This window comes from Solanum verrucosum, unplaced genomic scaffold (assembly GCF_900185275.1).
Source record: "Solanum verrucosum unplaced genomic scaffold, falcon-dt-bn FXZP01000232.1, whole genome shotgun sequence".
Classification (NCBI taxonomy): domain Eukaryota; kingdom Viridiplantae; phylum Streptophyta; class Magnoliopsida; order Solanales; family Solanaceae; genus Solanum; species Solanum verrucosum.
In genome coordinates this window covers 672,161-685,693 of record NW_026020017.1, presented here as the reverse complement: position 1 = coordinate 685,693, position 13,533 = coordinate 672,161, and the positions used below count along the sequence as shown (strand labels likewise).

The 13,533-nt window shown below is 32.9% G+C and overlaps 3 protein-coding genes across 4 annotated transcripts in view; 2 read left to right on the top strand and 1 right to left on the bottom strand.

Annotated features, from left to right (window-relative positions):
* Nucleotides 1–13,533, top strand: part of LOC125820984 (uncharacterized) — a 443,574-nt gene that overhangs the window by 426,242 nt on the left and 3,799 nt on the right. The gene's annotated exons all lie outside the window — the stretch shown is intronic.
* The window catches only part of LOC125820985 (uncharacterized), a 61,495-nt gene continuing 51,348 nt past the window's right edge, over nucleotides 3,387–13,533 (bottom strand). Inside the window, exons 2-4 of the mRNA XM_049500416.1 lie at nucleotides 6,941–7,205; nucleotides 4,195–4,459; nucleotides 3,387–3,806 (exon numbers count right to left, since the gene is read on the bottom strand). Of these exons, the coding sequence (XP_049356373.1) occupies nucleotides 3,572–3,806; nucleotides 4,195–4,459; nucleotides 6,941–7,193 (753 nt within the window). The 5' untranslated portion in view covers nucleotides 7,194–7,205 and the 3' untranslated portion in view covers nucleotides 3,387–3,571. The remainder of the gene's footprint in view (nucleotides 3,807–4,194; nucleotides 4,460–6,940; nucleotides 7,206–13,533) is intronic.
* Nucleotides 7,860–9,723, top strand: LOC125820980 (lycopene beta cyclase, chloroplastic). Its single transcript, XM_049500409.1, has one exon. The coding sequence runs from the start codon at nucleotides 8,154–8,156 to the stop codon at nucleotides 9,654–9,656; it is 1,503 nt and encodes a 500-aa protein (XP_049356366.1). The 5' UTR covers nucleotides 7,860–8,153; the 3' UTR covers nucleotides 9,657–9,723.

Here is a 13,533-nt window from a genome sequence, read left to right as displayed (position 1 = left end):
TACATACAACATATATTATTAGTGTTACTTTCCTCATACATTTAACATACCCTTCACATACAATTGATATATCATACAATTGGTTTGCACATGCATTAGATCCAGTTAAACACACATATAGTTGATATCTTCATATACATAGACATACATTAATTAAGCTTTTGCTTGAAAAACATATAATTAAAATCAAATACTGTTTTAACTCTATCTCAATTAAGATTAAATAACCTATGTGCAACTATAATGCATTTTATCATAGGTGTGAATACAGTATGTTATGTGATGATATCAGTTCACACTTGGGAATATAGACCATCTCAACTCATTAGATTGCATATTAAACCCACTAACGATTCTAATTCAAGAAAAATGATTTTTTTTCCCTAATATATTCCACACCTACTAATTCTATAAGAAGTCACAATCCATTAATAAATGCATTTTTGAAAAATTATTCATTAAGGAAACAAATCCAAAGTGTTTCAACCACAATTTTCAATGAAAATGACTTGCCAATAAATTATAATTGTACAAACTGAAGATTCGAGCATTCACTTGGAACAAATTAAGTAGTTCCTTATTAGTTAAGCAATTGTGACCGGAGATCGATCCCCTCAATATTTTCTGAGTCGAGCCTGTCACATAAACTTGCTTAGTGCGGTTTACATTTCCTGTCTGACTGTCACACAAAGGGGGTTTACTCAGTGCGCACAAAGTGCTCAGTGTTCACTCGAAGGTTAGAGGTTGTAGCAGAGATTGCGGGTTATCCTGGAGTTTTAAACAAAAATTATAAACTTTTTTCACGCACTTTTATATGAGATTAATCAAAATAGGATTAATTAGTTTAGATTAATGTGTTCCTACACATACAAACTTAAAAATTGAAATAAACTTTGAGAAAATGTAAGTTGCAAAGGTAGTTATTAAAGAAAAAAGATTTGCAAAAAGGGAAAACCGTGTTACCTTTGGAATCTTTTGATGTTTTAACATATATATTTTTGAGAATATATTCTTTTTACTTTTTATATCACTTAAATTTTCATATATAAACACAATTATTCTTTTCCCTTTATAAAAGCAATCAAAACATGTAAAGTTGAAAACAATTTTCGAGATCATTTTCACTTTGTATACCTCTTTCATTTTATTAACTAATTTTAAAATATTTATTATCTCTCTTTGAGGATAACTTAATGAACAAGGCTAGAGAATATATAAAACACATAGGTTAGGTTAAAGGATAAACACTTTTTAATTTTTAATTAAAAATCTCGAATTTAAGCTCAAAATATAGAGTTGTCTTTGCTAGAAAATATTTTACTTCAATATAAAAAAAATTTCAACGTAAATTTAAATTTAATCTACCATCAATATATAGGAAGCAGGTAGAACAAGAAATTTCTAAATCAATTATACAAAAATTTGGAGATAGTAATACAAAACTCCTGTTGGTGTAAGCGTGTGTCCAATCGACCAATGAAGCGAATTAAAATCATAAAAAAATGAAATTCAATTCTAATCGAGATAAAAACATAACTTAATTTCAAAACAATATCTAATAATACAAATATAAATATAAAATAATTAATATCTAATAAACTGACTCAAACATTATAATTATAATTATTATTGAAAAAGAAATTGCTATTGAAAAACCAGTGATATAAAGGTGACAAAAAATTCTCATCTTTCAAACCGACTTGATCCATATGATCTCATTTCTTTTTGACAAATAAAAACATGTGGGGTCACCAATAAAAAGTTTCTAAAAAATAATTTTAAAAAATGGAATATGTGGGCATCTAATTTCCTTTAATTTTGATCTTCATCCATCTGAAAACTATATATAAAAGGTGCTATTTGCTAACAAGTTCTCAACATATAGTATTTTCCATATATTTACATACATTGATCAGTTTTATTTACTTGACATATAGTATATAGTACTCTTCATATACTTCTTTCTTTTTTCTTTTGTTCATTTCAATATGCAAAATCAACAAAACCAACCTCCTTCAGGTAATGAAGTCAGAAATTTATGTTCAATATTTAATATACGTATTTTTAGAAATTCATGTTCAATATTTAATATAAATAAATCTAAGAAGTAGTCTATGATATTTGATCTTATATACACACACTAAAAGATTATGGAGGGATGAATAAAGTTCGATCTTCCTTTACCGTGAATTTTAGGTTTTGTGTTCGAGTTTTGAAAATGGAAAAAATCCTAATAGGGTTATTAGTACAAGGATGTAACTCGTAATCCCTTTAATAGAGCTTACGTGTGTAGGTGGATTCTGAATACCTATGATCAAATGAAAAAAAAAAATGGTATAATTTTTCGATAAGTTAAGGATGTTCTACTGATCACTCTTCCTTGATGGTAACTTCTTAATTTTGTTGTGTTTTGGTTTTAAAGGTTATCCTACAGAATCTACACCACTACCAACTGAAAAGAAGAACAAGAAGATGAAGTGCTTCCCAAGAAGTAAACCAAAAGGAGAAAGGGGCTTCATTGAAGGATGGTAATTAAGTTTTCTTAATATTCATCACATGTTTTTTTTTACACTATATCGGTTTGATAGCTTAATATACATTGACTATATAAAACATCTTTAGTACTATTAGGTCATCCAAAAAGATATTTATGCGTATTTATTCATAAAAATGTGAGATCTGTTATCTTGAAAATAATTGTGTTACATGCGACGATAAATAAAGGTGATCTTAAGAAATTTGGTTTTGCTTTTTTGCAGCTTATTTGCACTATGCTGCTGTTGGGTATGTGAAGTGTGCTTTTGATTGAATATTTAGGATTTGGACCTATATGAAGGAGTCCATAATGAGTTCACTTGGTGTTGATGTATTTAACTAGTGATGTAATATATACTTATGTTTTTCACTAAATTATAGTATAATGTGTGATGTGACACACTGTATATTAATTAATTAATAATAAGGTGTGTTATTTTTCTTTCTATTTGTTTTGTATGTTTTTGAGGTCTGAAGAATTGTTGTTGTGTAAACAATCCTTGAGATAATACAGTTCTTGTTTTCCTTTCTTTACATACTTCTCTTTTTCTCTCTTTAGAATTGTTGCAATAAATGAAAAAGCGCTAACTAGAAATAGAAAGTGCTTCAGAAAACGCCTATGTTAACTTCTTACTGACAACATAACTAGATGTTGATACTCAATTAGTAACATTGGTATACATAAAGGAGAAAGGAAGGTAGAGAGACTGTTTCTGATAGACCTCAGACAAGAAATATCAGCTTGGTAGAAATACTAACTAAAGAACCAAAAGAGTAAACCATATAAATGTTTTACCTGACACTTTCTATTATTGACCTGCAAACTTTAATGAAAACACAGAAAGGGAGAATTTAGGAAGTTGAGCAGTTTCTTAGGATAAAGATTACTAATGGAATACCAGTTTATTGTAATACATAGGTTGGGCAGAAGAAAGCTTAGGACAAAGTTCATATAAGTTGTAGAAACATCACTAAACTGAAAAACACTAAGAGTTGGTACAAAAGCTACGACGCTGTACAGAATCTAGCAGATTTTCTAAGACATGTACTGTCTAGATGCCCATCCGGTGTCATGTCTACCAATCGAGTAGGCTGACGGTGGCATCTGCGACAAGTGGAGGGGATCTGGTTCAATTCCATAATCAGTCAGTGGCCTGTGCTCTAAAATCTCATCATGCTTTTGAACAAATTCAGGGATCTCAAGCTCTCTTTTCTTTATGTCGTCCCAAAGGTATTGCAGTCGACTAACATACTTTACTTTCCAATACAAGCTACACCAAAAGAAAACAGTGTATAAATGTCCTTCACATTTCTCTCAAATGAAGGAAAGAAGATGCTGCTAAAAGAGAGGAAGAGTGAAACCAGAAGCAACGTCTACATAACAGTAGCAAAAAACGCTTCAAGATCATTGTAACCTGAATGCATTTGGGAAATATTTACATGTTACGGGGGTTAGCTACAAGATGAGTTGATCGGAAATTGATGCAAGCACTATGGTCTATCGTACATGTCCACTGGAAAGACAAATGATTATGGTTTCGACTAATCAACCAGAAAATGTAATTAAAATTCATGCAATCTCGACTAAACATGCAGGGGGGAAATGTGAGGTCTACAATTACCATGTGCAGAGGTTTAACTAACGAAGAAACTACTTACCCTCCACTCAGGAAAAATCTGCCTAGGGTTGCAAGAACAAGCCTTGACCGGAGCCCAGGATGCACAAAGTATACAGCCTGAAGCCTGTCCTTATGGTCAGAAGGTAGCTCTTCGTAGATCCACCTCAAGATGGTCAATCCAGGGTTGTTATCCTCCTTCTGAACCGTACTATGCATGTAGACAATACAGAATGGCCCCTCAGGCAGCTCCGTGCAAATTTTGTTAAAGACATACTTTTTCAGCCGCTCCGCACTTATAACTAGAGCTGCAAAATATTGTTGACATAGTTGTTTTATATATTTTTCAAGCAACAAATAGAAAGGGAAACAGGAACAAAGAAACATGAGATGGAATATCATCTGAGACAATGAAACAGCAACCACGAATAAGTTCACAAACTTTTTCAGCCGCTCCGCACTGATAACTAGAGCTGCGTATTATTGTTGGCATAGTTGTTTTATATATATTTCAAGCAACAAACAGAAAGGGAAACAGGAACAAGAAACATGAGACGGAATATCACTTGAGACAATGAAACAGCAACCACGAATAAGTTCACAAACTTTTTCAGCCGCTCCGCACTTATAACTAGAGCTGCGTATTATTGTTGACATAGTTGTTTTATATATATTTCAAGCAACAAATAGAAAGGGAAACAGGATCAAAGAAACATGAGATGGAATATCACTTTACAATACTTTTCTTTTACAAGGTTAATCACAGTGATTATATCAAAACTTGCATCAACTAAAAAAGAATATTTTGTCCAAGTATTCTCGAAATCTCCCGAGAAGCAAGACAGAGATGTCATCACAGTGAATAACAAAAAGCTAAACGACTTAGCTTAGAGGGGTTAACATCACGCTTTGGAAAGGTCTCCCATCCATGCATATGTATTTGTCCAACTTTGTATGGTCTGAGACTATTGTTTATTCAATCATCTCATGTCTATAGTCAGTGCTCTTTCGCGTGGAAGAAATAAACAGCTGAAATCAATATAATGGAGTTGAAGCAAGAGGGCTATAGGAACCAATGAGGAGAAGAAAAGGCCAAGGCTTTTACTGTTTTTCACATGATTGAAGAATAATGGAGGCAGCATTATTGCCTTGCAGCAATTGTAGCATCACAAATGACCCCAATGACGAACTCACGCAGGCAAATCCAATAGAAATCTATTTTCGGGTATTTTGAAGAGTTAAAGCAATATAACCTGGTAAACAGGCTTATAAGAATCAAACAAGAAGCATTCTAGTTAATTCTTAAAATGGTATCTCTCCGCTTAAATGTCACCGATATAACTGATAACCTAAAAAGATTTGCTCCGAGTCCATTTTCCTTACTTGATAGGTCATCCTTGAATTTTATGATGACCCATCTTATGAATCTACGATTTGTTCAAGCAATAGTAAGAGCACTTCAAAAGGAGTTACACCACTTGATTGACTTGATATTCATTCAAATGTTTGATAGGCTGCTGAAGGGAAAACATACTTTGGATGTGCGCTGACATCACAGGCTTACATCGTGTATTCTTCCATCAATACATCAAAATAGCCATTGGAACAAATGCAAGACATAAAGGAATGTAGGAAAATAGAGCTCAAACACTAAAGTAGCTTTCATTTAAGGTGGCAAGTGCAAAGGCAGAAACATCATGGTAATCCATTTACTCGATTACATCCATCAAGACAATCATAACTGACTAATTCAGCCTTATTTAGTTGTTTAGAAAGAAAAACCTAACAAAACAGATAGTAAACTCAAACAATGTTGAGGAGAAGGTTTATCAGATACTAAACACAGCTGAAGGTCAAGGTCTCAAAGTAAGCTCCACGGCAATAGTGCCACAGAAAAACATGACCAAAACAGTGACACAAGATGCATGGGAAATACTACCAATCAAACAGGTTAGTATTTGTTTCCATTACAACAAAAAACAACAACTAAGATAGTTTCAAGAACGGAAATCAACAGTTGAGATAGTCAGAAGACTCCATCAAAGTGAATCCCAGATAACCATATCACCAAATGACTCTATCTTAAAGCTTTTAACCAAATATTGAACATAACCAAACCAGTGCAGGTACACCATTTGAGCTGAACTTAAGCTAAAACACACCAACAACCAAAAAAAAAACAAGGAAAAGTAGATAATCACCAACTGAACTCCATGCAGCCACTACTCAATGTATTTAATATTCTTTACATCCCACTTTAGTAACCACCTATGATTCTCCATCCCAGAACGAACAAAGGGGTTTGGAATCCAAGGGCAAAGCATCCAACTTTCATATAAATTTTTAAACTTCCCAAATATTACAAACAGAAAGAGTAATATTTCATTACAACTCAGAAAATTTCAAACAGGAACCAACAGTTGAGAAAGCCAGTAGAGAACATCAAAGTGAAGCCCAGATAACCATATCACCTAAAGACTCAATTTTTAAGCTTTCACACAACTATTGAACATATTCACACACCAACCAATACAGGTACACCATTGTAGCTCTACAGAAGCTAAAACACACATACACAACTATTACACAACATACTTAATTTTATGCAGCCACTACTCAACTATTACAAATTCTTAACATCCCACTTTAAATTAGTAAATTGCTCATAAAACTGAACAAACAGAAAGCAATAATCTTGAAACAGAGCATTATAGATTACTAATTGTCAAAATTGGTCAGCAATATTTAAGTAAACTTAAGATAACTGATATGGGGTTTTGAGAAATTACCCGGAAAGTATTTTCCAATAATACGAAAGATCCGATTACCCAATTTGTCAGATCCAGATTCAAGGCGTAAGAACTGCAGTGAATCAAGATGAGCAAAATCTTGTTCCTCAGAAGGAGGAGGGTCTGAAGTGCAATCATACCAGCTGTCTTCAGGTTCTTGATGGGTCAAAAAGGGTCGGGCATCAATACCAAGATCCGATGCCAGCACCAACACTGAGAAATCGTCTTTACTGCTGGTACTAGAGCTTCCCATGTTTATCTACACGCAACCAAGACCACACACACAAAAGTGTATCGACTTACACTAATTTTAACTATGATGTTAGGTGAGCTCTATAGAAAACGATTTTTTTATATTTTATTCTTTTTAAACTTTATGTTATTGATATGGTATCATATTGTTAAATTTTATGTTATTGTAGTGAGGAAAAGTCTGATTTTATGTTATACTAATTGTATGGTTACCCTCTTCTTTTATGTTTTCTCATATTTATTTAACCTTTTTATGATAGTTTTATCTCATATATTTTATTTTTTTGAAGTTTATTTATTTTTTAAGTTATTGATGTGTAAAATATATAATGATGAATAACGATATAGTCTATCTAAGTATTGTATTCATCAAAATAAAGTATAAAATCGTCTAACACTAGTAGTTCATCTATTTTAGTAATTTATTTGTATGATTTTAATTTAATATAAAAAAAAAATCTTTTTTTATAATTGGTACACTCTTTTTGCAAAGAGAAATACCTTGGACCTAAATAATTGTCCTTTCCATTTTTATCTTTAAATATCACATACTTTTTTTTTTGGGCTAAAATGAGAGTAGACATGTGTCAGAATTTCAATGGTGGTGTTATGACCACATATTGAGGTGCTCAAAGGAGAGTCTACTGTACACCACAAGCAATATGCAACAAACAAGAAAATGGAAACTGTTCTCTCTTCACTTGCTGTTTACATGGTGAGCAATCAACTCTTTTTCCTTTTCAGATATAGAAATACTTAGTATATATCTATACCCTTTTCATTCTTAGTTCTCTATTTTGTTTCTGTAATTCTTTAAACTGTTTAAAGCTTGATTCTTTTACATGTTCTGCTTCATTTGTGTTGAAAATTGGGGAACTTTCTTGAATCCAGCTTGAAATTCAAGATTATAGGACCCCATTTGCAGTTTTCTTGAGATAAATCATTACCCTGTTGGAAAAAGATGGATACTTTGTTGAAAACCCCAAATAACCTTGAATTTCTGAACCCACTTCATGGTTTTGCTGTTAAAGCTAGTACCTTTAGCTCTGTGAAGCCTCAGAGATTTGGTTCTAGGAAGTTTTGTGAAACTTTGGGTAGAAGTGTTTGTGTTAAGGCAAGTAGTAGTGCTCTTTTAGAGCTTGTACCTGAGACCAAAAAGGAAAATCTTGATTTTGAGCTTCCTATGTATGATCCTTCAAAAGGGGTTGTTGTGGATCTTGCTGTGGTTGGTGGTGGCCCTGCAGGGCTTGCTGTTGCACAGCAAGTTTCTGAAGCAGGACTCTCTGTTTGTTCAATTGATCCAAATCCTAAATTGATATGGCCTAATAACTATGGTGTTTGGGTGGATGAATTTGAGGCTATGGACTTGTTAGATTGTCTAGATGCTACCTGGTCCGGTGCAGCTGTGTACATTGATGATAATACGACTAAAGATCTCAATAGACCTTATGGAAGGGTTAACCGAAAACAGCTGAAATCGAAAATGATGCAGAAATGCATAATGAATGGTGTTAAATTCCACCAAGCCAAAGTTATAAAGGTGATTCATGAGGAATCGAAATCCATGTTGATATGCAATGATGGTATTACTATTCAGGCAACAGTGGTGCTCGATGCAACTGGCTTCTCTAGATCTCTTGTTCAGTATGATAAGCCTTATAACCCTGGGTATCAAGTTGCTTATGGCATTTTGGCTGAAGTGGAAGAGCATCCCTTTGATGTAAACAAGATGGTTTTCATGGATTGGCGAGATTCTCATTTGAAGAACAATGCTGATCTCAAGGAGAGAAATAGTAGAATACCAACTTTTCTTTATGCCATGCCATTTTCATCCAACAGGATATTTCTTGAAGAAACCTCACTCGTAGCTCGTCCTGGATTGCGTATAGAAGATATTCAAGAACGAATGGTGGCTCGTTTAAACCACTTGGGGATAAAAGTGAAGAGCATTGAAGAAGATGAACATTGTCTAATACCAATGGGTGGTCCACTTCCAGTATTACCTCAGAGAGTCATTGGAATCGGTGGTACAGCTGGTATGGTTCATCCGTCCACCGGTTATATGGTGGCAAGGACACTAGCTGCAGCTCCTGTTGTTGCCAATGCCATAATTCAATACCTCGGTTCTGAAAGAAGTCATTCGGGTAATGAATTATCCACAGGTGTTTGGAAAGATTTGTGGCCTATAGAGAGGAGACGTCAAAGAGAGTTCTTCTGCTTCGGTATGGATGTTCTTCTGAAGCTTGATTTACCTGCTACAAGAAGGTTCTTTGATGCATTTTTCGACTTAGAACCTCGTTATTGGCATGGCTTCTTATCGTCTCGATTGTTTCTACCTGAACTCATAGTTTTTGGGCTGTCTCTATTCTCTCATGCTTCAAATACTTGTAGATTAGAGATAATGACAAAGGGAACTGTTCCTTTAGTAAATATGATCAACAATTTGTTACAGGATAAAGAATGAATGCAAGTTATTCGGAATCTTGTCCAATTTTACATAGCCTATATTAATACATCAGTCTTTTGCTCAAGTTATTTTCTTTATAAGCATTTCTTTTCACTGTTTTTATGCTTGCTCCATCCCTCACATTTGATCATCATCATCAGCAGCATGAGTACTTGTGCTTAGATCTTTATTTGTTGTTTCGATCTTTTCAACAGCTGTTAGCAAATTGTTGCGTAAAACTATACGTGCTATTCCAACTTTCCAGCTTGAACCTTTGATTGTTTCACCAATCTTGAGCTCAACAACATCTTCTGCATTATTAGCAGCAACTCTTGTTTTTGCCTCAAAACTATTCAACAGTAGCATGAAGAGATTCGAGCATTTTAGCAATTTGACCTCAAATGAGTTTTGGATTTCTCTGCTGAAGTTGCTCTGGACTCTGGAGTGTAGAGGATTTAGTTGAAGATATCAAATACTCACTCTCAACTGTTTCAATAAAGTTTAAGTCAAACTATTAGCTTAGAACTCATATTTTATCTATAGTATATGGTTGGTTATCTTTTCGCCATTGCTTACATGACTAGTGATCAATCCGACATGATACTATTCCCTAGTCATCATTGGAAGTTTAGTTGGTGCCTATGTTAAGATAGTGATACTCCTAACAGTTTTTAAATCTTGATTTCGCCTATGATTATAATAATTCGTGTTTTAAAAGGTTCTTTTTGAACGAGCTAGCCATCACAAAACACCATGAGAATTTATGTGGTGAGGTCAAGTCTTGAGAGATTTATGCCAAGTAGGGGTATACATAAGTCGGTTTGGTTTGGTTTTTCATTAAAAAAAAAAACTAAATCAATTATATCAGTTTATTAAATCTAAAAACCAAATCAAACCACATAAAGTCAGGTTTTTTTTATTTCGTCTTTAGTCGGTTCTTTCGAGATTTTTTCGATTTTTCGGTTTTTTCAGGTTTTTACAACTATACAGTGTTTGAAAAAAAGATCAAATATATTTTCACTTACCTGTGTGATAAGCTAAACTTTTAAAATGTTAAATCAATAGAAATCTTCGAAAAGACGGTAAAATTCACGTGAGTACAAAATACTTTTATTGAAATATCAATGTTTATTATCTTAAATTAATAAGATTAAAGGTTATAGTCAAACTGAATACAAAAGAAAATATTTACAAAGTAAACTGTTAACTCCAAATTTGAAAAACTATAACAATTTAATTGTAACTTTCGGTTTTAATACAAAATAAAATATTTACAAAATTTTACGAGCCCAAATTTGAAATAATATATCTAAACATTTAAAACTATAAACTAACTAAAAATATATTAACAAAGTATATTATAAATAATATTTTTTTATCTATAAATAAAATTATATATATATTACGTCGGTTTGGTTTGCATCGGCTTAACTTTTTTTCTTTTAATACCAAACCAAGAGTGGTCGGGTTTTTTTCAACGGCAAACCAACCAAACCAAACCATAAATTAATTTTTTTTTATTTGATTTAGTTCGTTGGTTCGATTTGACTTTACAATTTGACTTGTTCACCCCTAATGCCAAGTGTTGTGCGCTCCAAGAAGGCCTACTCAAATGTTTGTTGGGCTCCAAGATACCTTATACGTGGATTATTTTTCTTTTCAATGTAAGAGTAGAAAGTTGACATCTCTCTTTTTTTTAAAAATAATATATTATTAATCATAGGCAGAATGGTCTCATAGGTCCTTATACTTGTATCAGATTGTAAAGTAGACCCTTTTATTTATGACTTTGTCAAGTGAACCCTTAAACTCAATGATACACAACATTTTAAACACCTCTGATCATTGACCAAGCTTATGTGACAGTATAATTGCTGAATTGGAAAAATGTGTGAGGCACACGCGAGTTAAGAGCGTGAAATTAATGCTTTTCATTAAAAAGACACAATTAATCAGAAAAAAAAAATATTCAAAAAAAGGAAAAACAAAAAAATATCCTTCTTCTTCTCTCTTTTTCTGTAGAGAAAAAATTAGGTCCCGCCCATATTTTTCACCATTAATTTTTTTTGTAATCTCACTCTATTTCTAAAAAAAAATACTCTCCGTCAAACATCCCACAACAAACATACAAATTGGAAAGAAGAAAGAAGAACTTTTTTGTCTGAATGATTCTTTGGGCTGATTTATTTGTCTTCAAATTTAAAATTGGTTACATAATTTGAGCTTTTAATTTGAAGATTTAAATTGAAAACTGCTCTATAAAATGAAAGCTCAAATAACAAGATTATACGAGTTGAATTGAGGAATCTGATTACTCAACTTCAGATCAAGACGACCGAGTCAAATAATTTATTGTTGGACTCGTCGCCTGGGTTGTTGCACGAAGATGACAAGAATATATTGATTGCAGTAGCTCAAGGAATCATTCCGATGCTGGTCCATTTACTCGATTTCGATCAGCTCTTTGCTGGAGCTTGGAGATCAGGAGGAAAATTGTCATAGTCACTACTAAAATCTCCACGACTGCTCCAAGCAGCTTTCTTGGTTGCTGGAGATTTATGTATTCACAACAATTTTCTATGGATTCTTGAATCTCGAATTGTTTTGGGGAAGCAAAATTCATTTATAGCTTTGCAAGCAAGGGTCAAGAAGAGAAATTTCATCTTTTTTATAAACTTGCCAAACGAGAACACCCACTTCTCAAGCTATAGCTATGGCAGCAGGTGTATATTTTGTGCTTAAGGCGGATGGAATAGAATGGGAGTGGGAGGTGGGTTTGGATTTTGGGAGCGGCTAGGGTTTACAGATGAGAATGAAAGAGATGGGAAAGAAGGTGCACATGCAACTAGTGAGGAAAATTAGCTTTTTAAAAAAATATTATTTATTTTTTAATATTTAATTTCTTACTTGTAATTAAAAAATGACGTGGACTCTATGTGTACTTGGGTGCATTACACGCACCATCTCCAAATGAAAAAAGGGTTAAAAATATTGTGTTCCATTAAGTTTAAGTGTTCATTTGACAAAGTCATAAGTAAAAGGGTTCACTTTACAATCTGATACAAGTATAAGGGTCCATCAGACCATTGTTCCTTAATCATATATAAACCAATTGTTTTCTTGGAGGTAAATATTTTATTCATAAATATAAAAGCTTTTTAATTTCACTACAAGAAAATATGTAAGAAGACACCTTCAATATTAACTAGGTCCTAAATAGACATTAATTAAATAAATACCAAATAATAAATCCTAAACAACTTAGGATTTCTAGTCCAACTTTAAATTATTATATTTGAGTTTGAGTTATTTACGTTTTCCTAATTCTTTTATGATTTGGTTAGCTTATTCCGGCAATCCTATATACACATAACTTGCCTCCAAATTAAGGATTGAAACATATCGCTCTAAGGACTAATTCTTTCATTCAAAATTAATTAAGATCATAATTAAATTAAAGCTCTAATTGCTTGTTTATTGACACTAATTAGGAATATGATAATCCCAGTTCAATGCTTCACTTGCGGGAAGGTGATCGGATACAAGTGGGACGAATATCTTGAAATTCTCCAAGCTGGCTACGAAGAAGGCGAAGCACTTGATCGGTTAGGTTTGGTTCGATATTGTTGTCGAAGAATGTTGATGACACATGTCGATTTTATTGAAAAACTTCTCAACTATAACACATTAATCGAGGAGGGGGAGGAGGAGGTGAAGACGACTCAATAATAAAATTGATAACTAGGTTTGTTAGGGTTTTGCTTTGAATTTTTTAACCATATTTTAAGTTTTTTTTTTTTTTAAAGGAAAGTCAAAATATTACTGCAAAATTTTCCTCTTCATATTTGGTTTATTCTTTTGTTAGAGAAAAAATTTGTAACTCTATAAATTGAAG